This window comes from Bufo bufo, chromosome 7 (genome assembly GCF_905171765.1).
Source record: "Bufo bufo chromosome 7, aBufBuf1.1, whole genome shotgun sequence".
NCBI classification, from domain to species: domain Eukaryota; kingdom Metazoa; phylum Chordata; class Amphibia; order Anura; family Bufonidae; genus Bufo; species Bufo bufo.
The window spans coordinates 2,377,069-2,390,357 of NC_053395.1; the positions used below are offsets into that span (position 1 = coordinate 2,377,069).

Sequence of the window (13,289 nt, forward strand, 5' to 3'; positions counted from 1 at the left end):
CACTGGTTACCAAGGCGTGACGTTACACCGCCCCTGAGGAGCAGGTAAGGTCGGCCTGGTACTGTGTTCACAGACTCCTCCTGTCCACACGGGCACAGAGAGGCAACAAGCTGAGGGAGACTTTTCACTGCCCCAGTGAAACAGCGCTGTCTCAGCCCGGGTATCTACCACCAGCTTCTCGTTTTATATAAGCCCGGTCCGCTAACGGGATTATATAGGGTGAGAAACCAACCCGCAATAGTGTATAACTAGACCGAAACACGGACGTGGGGATTCGTGATCGAGATACCAGAACAGCACAAGATTAAATTTATATATTTAATTGCCTTAAGTTCGCACTAGATATAACGCTATACACACAAGAATATATACAGTGGTCTGAGGTTTAAATACAGATGGCGTGGTACAACAGGGTAAGCAGAACAAAAGTCAGTTTACCAGATGGATGAGTCCTTTGGGGGGTGATGGATAATGGGTTTCTGTAAGGCTTGGCTGCAGTCACATGGTTGGCTGTGATGTCAGCCGTTTCCAGGTCCCTTCCAAACACGTATGCAGCGTGACCCCCCCTTCAGAAGAAAGACACGCCCACTTGCTGGCACAAACCTTTTGACCTGTAGCCGGCCCCTCCCCTCCCGGCCTCTGGGAGGGGTCAACTCCCCCTCTGCTGGGGCTGGCAGCAAATGAGCCACAAAACCGATTAGGGCTCATGGCTCCAGACCAGAATGTCGCAAGGAGGTGGTTCTGGGACCAATGGGTCTGCCTGGGTTCCGGCTACCAGTAGAGTCCAAGCATGGTACCGTTATTTGGTTTCTGTTGGGAGCTATGTATATCTCCCCTCCCTGGCATCCCACCACCAAACTATGACCACGGGCCTGTTCATCGTGGCCACGGGGACACAAATATGTATCTGGTTTATGTCTGTGATGGACGGGCGATTTATAATTCCTTATGAATCGCCGATTCCATGATGTCTGATAATGTTCATTGAACTGGAGAAAGGGCCTAGACCCCCTGCAGGGAAGTTTTCCTGCAGGATCTGTGCTACCTGTGTTTCCCCGAAAATAAGACGCTGTCTTATATTAATTTTTACTCCAGAAATCACACTATGGCTTATTTTTAGGGAATGTCTTATTTTTATTATCTCCCCTGGTGTTTCTGTGGGGTGAGAGAGACCCACAGACTGTTGCTGGTCCGTGTTGGGGAGCAGCAGCTTTACTGGTGTTTGTGGGGAGTGAGAGAGATGCACAGACTGTTGCTGATTGGTGCTGGGTGAGGGAGACCCACAGTGCTGAGTAAAATGGCAGCCACAGCTTTATTCTTTCCCCTGAGGACACACAATACCTAATGCAGAACTTCCTGCTCTTCACTTCACTGAAGAGACTTTTACTTTCACTTTCTAGGTCTCCCTCTATGCCTCAGCTTGCAGCACACACAGAAGGACTGGGACCTGACAGGGGAGCCAACCTTGTTGATGGGGCTGCCCACACCTCTCCGGTAGTGATGTCGCGAACATAAAATTTTCAGTTCGCGAACAGCGAACGCGAACTTCCGCAAATGTTCGCGAACTGGCGAACCGGGCGAACCGCCATAGACTTCAATAGACAGGCGAATTTTAAAACCCACAGGGACTCTTTCTGGCCACAATAGTGATGAGAAAGTTGTTTCAAGGGGTCTAACACCTGGACTGTGGCATGCCGGAGGGGGATCTATGGCAAAACTCCCATGGAAAATTACGTAGTGGACGCAGAGTCGGGTTTTAATCCATAAAGGGCATAAATCAACTAACATTCCTAAATTGTTTGGAATAACGTGCTTTAAAACATCCAGTGTGTGTATACGATCAGGTATGATGTTGGCACTGGCAGTGGGCACACTACAGTCAGTGGAAGAGGGCCTGACACACTGACTGGCAGCAGGCAAGCAACTGAATTTAGACTACTGTCTAAAAATTAAATGCCTTATTTATCGGCAAGCTACTGTGCCACCCGGTATCAGTGGTTGGCACTGGCAGTGGGCACACTACAGTCAGTGGAAGCGGGCCTGACACACACTGGCAGCAGGCAAGCAACTGAAATTACACTAAAGTGTAAAAATTAAATGCCTTATTTATCGGCAAGCTACTGTGCCACCCGGTATGAGTGGTTGGCACTGGCAGTGGGCACACTACAGTCAGTGGAAGAGGGCCTGACACACACTGGCAGCAGGCAAGCAACTGAATTTAGACTACTGTCTAAAAATTAAATGCCTTATTTATCGGCAAGCTACTGTGCCACCCGGTATCAGTGGTTGGCACTGGCAGTGGGCACACTACAGTCAGTGGAAGCGGGCCTGACACACACTAGCAGCAGGCAAGCAGCTGAAATTACACTAAAGTGTAAAAATTAAATGCCTTTTTTATGCAAAGTCCTGTGCCAGCCGGTATGAGTGGTGGGCACTGGCAGTGGGCACACTACAGTCAGTGGAAGTCAGCCTGACACACACTGGCAGGCAACTAACCTTAGATTAAAGTGTAAAAATTAAGTGCCTATTTTTTAAGCAAAGTCCTGTGCCACTCGGTATGACAGGGGTGGGCACTGGCAGTGGGCACACTACAGTCAGTTGAAGTCGGCCTGACACACACTAGCAGCAGGCAAGCAGCTGAAATTACATTAAAGTGTAAAAATTAAATGCCTTTTTTAAGCAAAGTCCTGTGCCAGCCGGTATGAGTGGTGGGCACTGGCAGTGGGCACACTACAGTCAGTTGAAGTCGGCCTGACACACACTGGCAGGCAACTAACCTTAGATTAAAGTGTAAAAATGAAGTGCCTTTTTTTTAAGCAAAGTCCTGTGCCACACGGGATGACAGGGGTGGGCACTGGCAGTGGGCACACTACAGTCAGTTGAAGTCGGCCTGACACACACTAGCAGCAGGCAAGCAGCTGAAATTACACTAAAGTGTAAAAATTAAATGCCTTTTTTATGCAAAGTCCTGTGCCAGCCGGTATGAGTGGTGGGCACTGGCAGTGGGCACACTACAGTCAGTGGAAGTCAGCCTGACACACACTGGCAGGCAACTAACCTTAGATTAAAGTGTAAAAATTAAGTGCCTTTTTTTAAGCAAAGTCCTGTGCCACACGGAATGACAGGGGTGAGCACTGGCAGTGGGCACACTACAGTCTGTGGGCCTGCAGCTCCTCACACACAGGCAGGCCAGGCAACTGCAATATGTATATAAAGGAAAAAAAAAAAGCAGACTAATGTTGCAGCCCTAAAAAGGGCTTTTTGGGGTGCTGTCAGGACGCTGTCCTTACAGCAGAGATCAGATGAGTCTTTCAGGACTGGAGTGGACACTGAATTCACTAGCCTAGCTATCGATTTCCCAATTAAATCAGCAGCAGTTACAGTCTCCCTCCTCTCACTAAGACTGCAGCTTCAGAATGAATCTAAAATGGATGCTGTGCAGGAGGTGGGAGGGTCTGGGAGGGAGGGTCTGCTGCTGATTGGCTGGAATGTGTCTGCTGACTGTGAGGTACAGGGTCAAAGTTTGCTCAATGATGATGTATAGGGGGCGGACCGAACATCGCATGTGTTCGCCCGGCAGAGGCGAACGCGAACAAGCTATGTTCGCCGGGAACTGTTCGCCGTCGGATAGTTCGGGCCATCTCTACTCTCCGGTCACCTCTGAGATAGCAGCTGTCACGATGGGGCAGATGAGAAGGGCTGCCCGTCTTCTTTACCACTCCGCGTCGGTACACTTAGTCACGCCAATCACTATGTCTTATTTTTGGGGTATGGCTTATATTGCGCAAATATTTAGAATATTTTATGGGTATGTCTTATTTTCGGGGAAACACAGTATCTGAATGGAGGTGAGAAATTGTAAACAAAGGTGGCCCGCTAGAAGTTCTCTGCCAGTTGGCTGGGCTTTGCAGCAGGGCCCCCCTGTGGAGTTCACTACCTCTGCTATCTGACAGCAGATGGCTGGTGTGGGAACATGGCTGACAGTGAATAATAATCCATATTCCTGACACCTCCCCCTTTTAGAGGGTGCTAGGGGCAGCACATTTCTTTGTTTCGCCGTGCACCCATCCGCACCCTCTCTGGTGGTGAATGGCAAAGTGGTACGGCTGGAGTGCAAGGCTCCCACGTACCCACAATCCATTTGTTCCTCACCAATAGAGGCCCCCTGACTGAGCATGACACCGAGGCCACAATTACTGGCGTCAGTCGGTACTATAAACGGCCATGTGAATTCGGCTGCTTGTAGTACCAGGAAGCTGGAAAGGGTGTTCTTCAGCGCCTGGAAGGCCGTCTTGCAGTCGTTTGTCCAATCGACTGCGGAGGACAGCTTCTTCCACCTGCCGTCCGTCAGGGGCCTCGCCAGGCTACTATAGTGGGGCGCGAACCCCCTATAGTACCTGGCGGTGCCCAGGAAGGACATCACCTGGTGCTTGTCCCGGAGGGTGATCCAGGATGCGCTGGTATCCACTCTCCTGGGCTCTGGTTCCAAAGCTTTCTACCTGCCCAGGGCCCCACACTTATGCCCAGCTGGCACTTTCCTAACGTAAGGGTCAAGCCTGCCTGGCAGATCTGCCCGAGCATCTGAGCCAGATGCTCTCGGGGATTCTCCAATGTAGCACCGAAGACGACAATGACCTCTAGGTACGCGGCTGCCTACCCTTCGAGTCCCTTAAGCAGCTTGACCATCCGCTTAGAAGTGGCAGGGGCATACTCCATGCCCAAAGGCATCTCGGTGGACTCCGTCCTTCCGGGCTTTTTGGTGAACATTTCCCGGAAGGGGCGGCATTACGGGAGGGCACCTGCCTCCCGCTCATGATGCGCCTGCATCAGGTTCCCCGGGTGTGGTCCAGGGTGACCAGGTACATCCTGGCATTGAGCCGCTGGTGCACAAGGCACGGGCCTTCCCAGACTGCCTGAAGCTTGTCCTGAGGTACGAGAACCAGTATCCACGTTTGCTGACCCATCTGGTCGGTCCTCTCACAAGCCTTCTGGTCGTACCCCCGCTTCTGGTCGGTCTGGGACATACTGTCATGCACCAACCACAACAAGGCCTGCGCCTTTTCCTGGAAGCGCATGACACCCTCGATGACTGACTCCTCAGGGGTGGCTACATCTCCCGTTCAGGCCTCTGTCTTAGCGGCCCCTGGGTATTTGGCCTTCGAAATTTCATGCGCAACCCGCAAAAACTCCGCCCTGAACAGATAGGATACCACAAATTGTCGGTCCCTAGGCCACTCCTACGGTGAGCCCTGCTGGACCGTGACCCGGTAGAGCCGTCTTTGGTTCCAGACCAGCCGCTCGAGGTCTGAGTCCGTGGGAGGCTGTGCCGCCTGCTCCTTGAGAGCCTTCACTAACGCCACCTGAAACCCCTGACCGGACGTGGCCAGAATAGACGAGACTGCCACATCCTCAGTCAGGTCCTCGGGACCTGTCTCCTGGCCTCCATCTGACTGAGCAGCCACTTGGTCGGAGGGGGGAAAGCCATCAGACCCTTGAGGGGCCCCAGCACTCCCACTGCATGTGACAGCAGCTATGGCCGCTGCCACCGCTGGTAGTGCCTGCTTCCCCTTGGCTTTCGACCAAGTCGCCAGTCCAGACGGACTAACCTGGCCCTCGGGCATCCTGTTTGTGGAGGAACCCTGCACCGATGCTTTACCTGGGAGCCCTACTTCTCCTGGGTCAGCCCTGACCTCATTTGCATCCTCCTCCCCCGCAGCTGTCTGCCCCCTGCTTGTCCCCTCAGTCACCACACTGGAGGACAACAGGTTCCAGCAGGCTTGCTGGCCACATCCTGGGGCTGCAGCACAGCTTGCAGGAATGACCCCGGGCAGCGCCGGTTCTACTCCTCCAATCCCGGAGACAGTAATGGATCTCCCGGGCAGTAAATCATGGGGTGCCACCAGTTCAGGCCGTACCAGTGTCATCTCAGCGCCGGTGTCTCTAAGTCCCATGGCAACGGCCTGGCCCACGGTAACCGGTTGAAAATTGTCAAGGGAGCTCCCACCACCCCCGCACAACACAGTGGACGGTTTCCGGGTAGATGACTGCGACGGGTCCCTCGGGCACTGGGGACACATGGCCTTTAAGTGTCTTGGTTGCTTACAAAGGTGGCAAAGTCTGTGTTCCCCCACCGACGTGGAAAGTGAAGGCGGGGCCAGTGCCCACTTGGGTCTAGGGGCAGGGGCAGAGTGTGTATTACCCCCTCTCCAGCCGACAGGTTTCCGGACCTCTGAAGTCCGGTTGTTGGTGTATTCATCGGCCAGGGCTGCTGTGGCGGAGGCCCCCTTTGGCTTCGGGTCATGGAGGTACTGCTGGAGGTCCACAAGAACTGCTCTGTGGCGATGAGCTCTTTCAGCTGTTGGATGGTGGAGAGCTCCAATCCCGTAGTCCATTGGTCAACCTCTTTTAGCAAGGCCCCCATGTGATCAGTCCAGCTCTGGGTGGGACCCCGCTTCAAACTTCTGAGCTTTTTCCGGTACGACTCAGGGGTTAAGTTGTACTGTCGGACCAGAGCCTGTTTGATGTCCTCATAGCTCAGGATGGTCTAGCTGGGCAGGTACCTGAAGAAGATTTCAAGGGCTTTTTCCCCTGAGATGGGGCGTTAGGAATCTGACCCACTGGTCCTCTGGCAGCTGGTACTGATGGCAGGCTGTCTCAAATGCTAACAAGAAAGTGTCCAAGTCCCCATCTTTGTCCAGCAGGGGGAAGTTCTCCGTCCGCAGTTTGGGAATCTGGATCTCTGGAGACTCACATCGGGCTGGGGAGGGCTGTTGGAGCTGGAGCACTCGCAGCTGATGCTCACGCTCTGCTTGCTCGCGTCGTTCTGCAGCCTCTGCTTGCTCGCGACGCTCTGCAGCTGCCATGAGGATCTCGTAGGAAGCCTGGTCTCTGGCCTGGAGACGGTCTAGTGCAGCCTGTAGGAGAGCAGCCGAGCCTGCCTCGCTGGGGGGATGGGCAGGTGGAGTGCGGCCCACTGCGGGCTACACCGCCAGCAACTGGCTCCTTGGGGAGCTTTGGTTGTGCTCCCCTCGCCTTGAATAAAGTCGCCTTCCACCTCCTCCTGGCCCCCTATCTGGACTGCGTCCTCCCCGCCATTATTCATAGCCTTGGTCATCTCCTTAGCCTAGCTTCTTGTGTAGCTGGCCATCATTGCCACGGATGGTCACTGACACAGACTGCCCCCCGATGCCCACACACCTTATTGTATCTGCACTCAGACTGTCCAGTGTTGAGCTGATCTTAAGACTTCAGCGGCAAGAGCTACTGCTGGTCGTCTTTAGTGTCTGGGAGTATGGGTCTCACACTCGCACACACTAGTATCTCGATCCCACTTTGCTGCCACCAATATGTGACTAATACCGTATCCCGACTGACGTCGGATGCCAAATACGTAGAGTAAGTGAGACACGGTATAGTTACTGGTTACCAAGGCGTGGCGTTACTCCGCCCCTGAGGAGCAGGTAAGGTCAGCCTGGTACAGTTTACACAGACTCCTCTTGTCCACGCGGGCACAGAGAGACAACAAGCTGAGGGAGCCTGGTCACTGCCGCAGTGCAAACAGCGCGTTCTCAGCCCGGGTATCTGCCACCAGCTCTCGTTTTATATAAGCCCGGTCCGCTAACGGGATTATATAGGGTGAGACACCAACCAGCGGTAGCTTATAACTAGGCCGAAACACGGACGTGGGGATTCGTGATCGAGATACAAGACAGCACAAGATTAAATTATATATTTGATCACCTTAAGGGTTCACTAGATATAACACAATACACACAGAGAATATATACAGCGGTCTGAGGTTACAGATACAGGTTATATGGGTACAACAGGGTTAAGCAGAGCAAAAGTCAGTTTACCAGATGGATGAGTCCTTTGGGTGGTGATGGATTTATGGTTTATGTCTGTGATTGATGGGCGATTCATGATTCCTTATGAATCGCCGGTTCCAGGATGTCTGATAATGTTCATTGAACTGGGGAATGGCCTAGACCCCCTGCAGGATCTGTGCTATCTGAATGGAGGTGGGAAATTGTAAACAAAGGTGGCCTGCTAGAAGTTCTCTGCCATTTGGCTGGGCTTTGAAGCAGGGCCTTCCTGTGGAGTTCACTACCTCTGCTATCTGACAGCAGATGGCTGATGTGGGAACATGGCTGACAGTAAATAATAATCCATATTCCTCACAGGGTTAAAATACAATTATGTTGCCGCAATGAGCAAATGTATGTGTGGAGATAAAAAAAGCCCAAACTTTCATGAAAGGAACACCTCTCCAACAATTAAGCAAGGCGGGGGGAATCAATCATGCTTTGGGGTTGTGTTGCAGGCAATGGCACGGGGAACATTTCTCGGGTAGAGGCAAGAATAGATTCAATGAAATTCCAGCAAATTTTGGAAGAAAACATAACAACTGTAAAAAAGCCAAAAAGCCAAAAAGTCAAAAAGAGGATGGCTTCTACAAATGGATAAGGATCCTAAACACACCTCAAAATCCACCATAGAGTACCTCAAAAGGCGCAAGGTTTTACCATGGCCCTCATAGTCCTCTCATCTGCTGAAGGTTTTACCATGGCCCTCATAGTCCCCTCATCTTCTGAAGGTTTTACCATGGCCCTCATAGTCCCCTGATCTGCTGAAGGTTTTACCATGGCCCTCACAGTCCCCTGATCTGCTGAAGGTTTTACCATGGCCCTCACAGTCCCCTGATCTGCTAAAGGTTTTACCATGGCCCTCATAGTCCCCTGATCTGCTGAAGGTTTTACCATGGCCCTCACAGTCCCCTGATCTGCTGAAGGTTTTACCATGGCCTCACAGTCCCCTGATCTGCTGAAGGTTTTACCATGGCCCTCACAGTCCCCTGATCTGCTAAAGGTTTTACCATGGCCCTCACAGTCCCCTGATCTGCTGAAGGTTTTACCATGGCCCTCACAGTCCCCTGATCTGCTGAAGGTTTTACCATGGCCTCACAGTCCCCTGATCTGCTGAAGGTTTTACCATGGCCCTCACAGTCCCCTGATCTGCTAAAGGTTTTACCATGGCCCTCATAGTCCCCTGATCTGCTGAAGGTTTTACCATGGCCCTCACAGTCTCCTTATCTGCTGAAGGTTTTACCATGGCCCTCATAGTCCCCTGATCTGCTGAAGGTTTTACCATGGCCCTCATAGTCCCCTGATCTGCTGAAGGTTTTACCATGGCCCTCATAGTCCCCTGATCTGCTGAAGGTTTTACCATGGCCCTCATAGTCCCCTGATCTGCTGAAGGTTTTACCATGACCTCACAGTCCCCTGATCTGCTGAAGGTTTTACCATGGCCCTCACAGTCCCCTGATCTGCTGAAGGTTTTACCATGGTCCTCACAGTCCCCTGATCTGCTGAAGGTTTTACCATGGCCCTCACAGTCCCCTGATCTGCTGAAGGTTTTACCATGGCCTCACAGTCCCCTGATCTGCTGAAGGTTTTACCATGGCCCTCACAGTCCCCTGATCTGCTAAAGGTTTTACCATGGCCCTCATAGTCCCCTGATCTGCTGAAGGTTTTACCATGGCCCTCACAGTCTCCTTATCTGCTGAAGGTTTTACCATGGCCCTCATAGTCCCCTGATCTGCTGAAGGTTTTACCATGGCCCTCATAGTCCCCTGATCTGCTGAAGGTTTTACCATGGCCCTCATAGTCCCCTGATCTGCTGAAGGTTTTACCATGGCCCTCACAGTCCCCTGATCTGCTGAAGGTTTTACCATGGCCCTCACAGTCCCCTGATCTGCTGAAGGTTTTACCATGGCCCTCATAGTCCCCTGATCTGGAGACTGATCAGGAACCTCATAGAACTGGAAGACTTCTGCAAGGAAGAATGGAGGAAAATCCCTCAAACAAGAACTGAGAGACTCTTGGCTGCTACAAAAAGTGTTTACAAGCTGTGATACTTGCCAAAGGGGGTACTACTAGGTACTGACCATGCAGGGGGCACAAAGTTTTGCATGCCACTGTTTATGCTTGTACATAAGGGGGTGGTGGTATAGTAGTTTTATATTTGTACATAAGGAGCAGTTATTCTAGTAGTCCTCACCTGTGTGCTCCAGTCTGTCGTCACGGTTCCATTGATGATGAAAGTCACTGACATGTCGATCTCCAGATCCTTGATGTCACAGGTCACTCTGAGACATGTTCCCACTGAGCAGTTCTGAGGACAGAGATAATGGTCAGGACTGTTCATACTCACACATTTGCTATCACTCTCCTGTACTAGTAATGATGTCTTTGAGATTCTGAACTTTTTCTTCACTTTTTTACTTTGACTACAATTGTGGTTACTTTATCTGCACTGCCCTTTCTCGCACACACTGCCCTTACATGCACTGCCCTTTCTCGCACACACTGTCGTTACATGCACTGCCCTTTCTCGCACACACTGCAGTTACATGCACTGCCCTTTCTCGCACACACTGCCCTTACATGCACTGCCCTTTCTCGCACACACTGCCCTTACATGCACTGCCCTTTCTCGCACACACTGTCGTTACATGCACTGCCCTTTCTCGCACACACTGCAGTTACATGCACTGCCCTTTCTCGCACACACTGCCCTTACATGCACTGCCCTTTCTCGCACACACTGCCCTTACATGCACTGCCCTTTCTCGCACACACTGCAGTTACATGCACTGCCCTTTCTCGCACACACTGCCCTTACATGCACTGCCCTTTCTCGCACACACTGCCCTTACATGCACTGCCCTTTCTCGCACACACTGTCGTTACATGCACTGCCCTTTCTCGCACACACTGCAGTTACATGCACTGCCCTTTCTCGCACACACTGCCCTTACATGCACTGCCCTTTCTCGCACACACTGCCCTTACATGCACTGCCCTTTCTCGCACACACTGCCGTTACATGCACTGCCCTTTCTCGCACCGCCCTTGCAGGCACTGCCCTTTCACGCACCGCCCTTGCAGGCACTGCCCTTTCACGCACCGCCCTTGCATGCACTGCCCTTTCACGCACCGCCCTTGCATGCACTGCCCTTTCACGCACCACCCTTGCATGCACTGCCCTTTCTCGCACCGCCCTTGCATGCACTGTCCTTTCTCGCACCGCTCTTGCACGCGCTGCCCTTTCTCGCACACACTGTCGTTACATGCACTGCCCTTTCTCGCACACACTGCCCTTACATGCACTGCCCTTTCTCGCACACACTGCCCTCACATGCACTGCCCTTTCTCGCACACACTGCCCTTACATGCACTGCCCTTTCTCGCACACACTGCCCTCACATGCACTGCCCTTTCTCGCACACACTGCCCTTACATGCACTGCCCTTTCTCGCACACACTGCCCTCACATGCACTGCCCTTTCTCGCACACACTGCCCTTACATGCACTGCCCTTTCTCGCACACACTGCCGTTACATGTACTGCCCTTTCTCGCACACACTGCCGTTACATGCACTGCCCTTTCTCGCACACACTGCAGTTACATGCACTGCCCTTTCTCGCACACACTGCCCTTACATGCACTGCCCTTTCTTGCACACACTGCCCTTACATGCACTGCCCTTTCTCGCACCGCCCTTGCATGCACTGCCCTTTCTCGCACCGCCCTTGCATGCACTGCCCTTTCTCGCACCGCCCTTGCATGCACTGCCCTTTCTCGCACCGCCCTTGCATGCACTGTCCTTTCTCGCACCACCCTTGCATGCACTGCCCTTTCACGCACCACCCTTGCACGCACTGCCCTTTCTCGCACCGCCCTTGCACGCACTGTCCTTTCTCGCACCGCTCTTGCACGCGCTGCCCTTTCTTGCACACACTGCCCTTTCTCGCACCGCCCTTGCATACGCTGCCCTTTCTCGCACCGTCCTTATGCTACAGTCCCACAATAGTGAAATGGCCATGAAAAACGGGCACAATGACCGTTTTATGGCCATTTTTCAAGCCATTTTGTATTTTTTTTTTTTATGGATAATTCTCATTGGCTTTTTTTTTTTTTTTCTTGAAATCCTTACCCTAATGTCCCACCGAGTGGCCCCCAAGAATAATAATCTGCAGTATTTTTTTTTTATGCTGAAAAAAACCCAAACCTCCATCACTTGCACATGCGGGGACACCCACTCTACACTGAAGGCAGAAGGACCTGATGATCCCAGTGTGGTGACATCATCATGCCAGGAGCGTCAGGTCCTTCTGCATCCTGTGAGGAGTATGTGTGAGTGTCCCAGCGCATACCAGTGGATGAGTTTTTTTATTTTATTTTTTTAACCCCTGAAAGGCTATTTTTTCACCATGTACTTGTTTTTAACGGCTGTTACACATGTGCACTCCTGTCTAAACATCCATTAAAAACTGTCCCATTGATTTCATGAAAACTGCCAAAAATAGGAAATGTCCTGTTTTTTAACAGCACCATAGACTTCAATGGGTGTGAAAAGAGCAGTGTGAATATAGCCTTACATGAGGTTTGCGGCAGTCATACACAGAGTCTACAAACCCTGAAGTAGGTTCTTCAGCCTTTGGAGACTCTTGGTCTTGACCGGTTCAGCCAGAGGTGCTGCTGCTGGAATTATCCTCCTCCTGTCATTGACCTGAGCCTTGTACAGACGGATTTCATATCTGAAGCCACAAAGTCGTCTCCCTTCATACTCACTAGAACTGGATTTATTTTCATCATTTCCTGAAAGTTCTCAGCTCCTGATGTCTCCTCGATCTTCATACAATTGGAAAGCTCTGGCTGGAGGAGAACAGGGAAGAAGAGATTTCTGCTCTGTGGTTACATGTGCTTCATGGCTTCTCCACCAAAACCAAGACTAATGATTGGCACTGACTGCACCGATGGGAAACACTTTGCTGTGATTTTCACTGCAGCATTACCTTCCGTTTGGGTTTGTAGATCTACACAGCCGTATGGCCGATGCTTGTGGGTACTTCGTTTATCGTCTGATCCCTGACTGCTTGCATCTCCTCTCCTGTTGCCGACCCGGATTCTCGGACCTTGCTCCTGTGCCGCCTGCCTTGACCCTTTGCTTGTCCTGACTACGTCTCTGCATCATCCTCCGGTTCCTGTCTTGTTGCTCCTGGTCATGACCCTGCCTGTTTACTTCGTCTGTACTGTCGGTACCTTCGCAGGTACCTCCTGGTCTGCCTGGACCAGCTGTCACTGACTCGTTTACGCTCTGGAGTAGCCCCAGGCAACTACCGACGTTAAGCCTATCCTCACCATCTGAGGCTCTAGTGAAATCCGGGTAGTCACTTAGTCACGCCCCTCTTAGTCACAGTGGGTTCACATCCGCTGTTCCGTA

At 51.9% G+C, this 13,289-nt stretch overlaps 1 protein-coding gene across 1 annotated transcript in view; it reads right to left on the bottom strand.

The window, feature by feature from the left end:
* Positions 1 to 13,289, bottom strand: part of LOC121007622 (integrin alpha-M-like) — a 62,037-nt gene that overhangs the window by 3,087 nt on the left and 45,661 nt on the right. Inside the window, exons 26-27 of the mRNA XM_040439676.1 lie at positions 12,638 to 12,721; positions 10,060 to 10,173 (exon numbers count right to left, since the gene is read on the bottom strand). Coding sequence (XP_040295610.1) covers positions 10,060 to 10,173; positions 12,638 to 12,721 — 198 coding nt within the window. The remainder of the gene's footprint in view (positions 1 to 10,059; positions 10,174 to 12,637; positions 12,722 to 13,289) is intronic.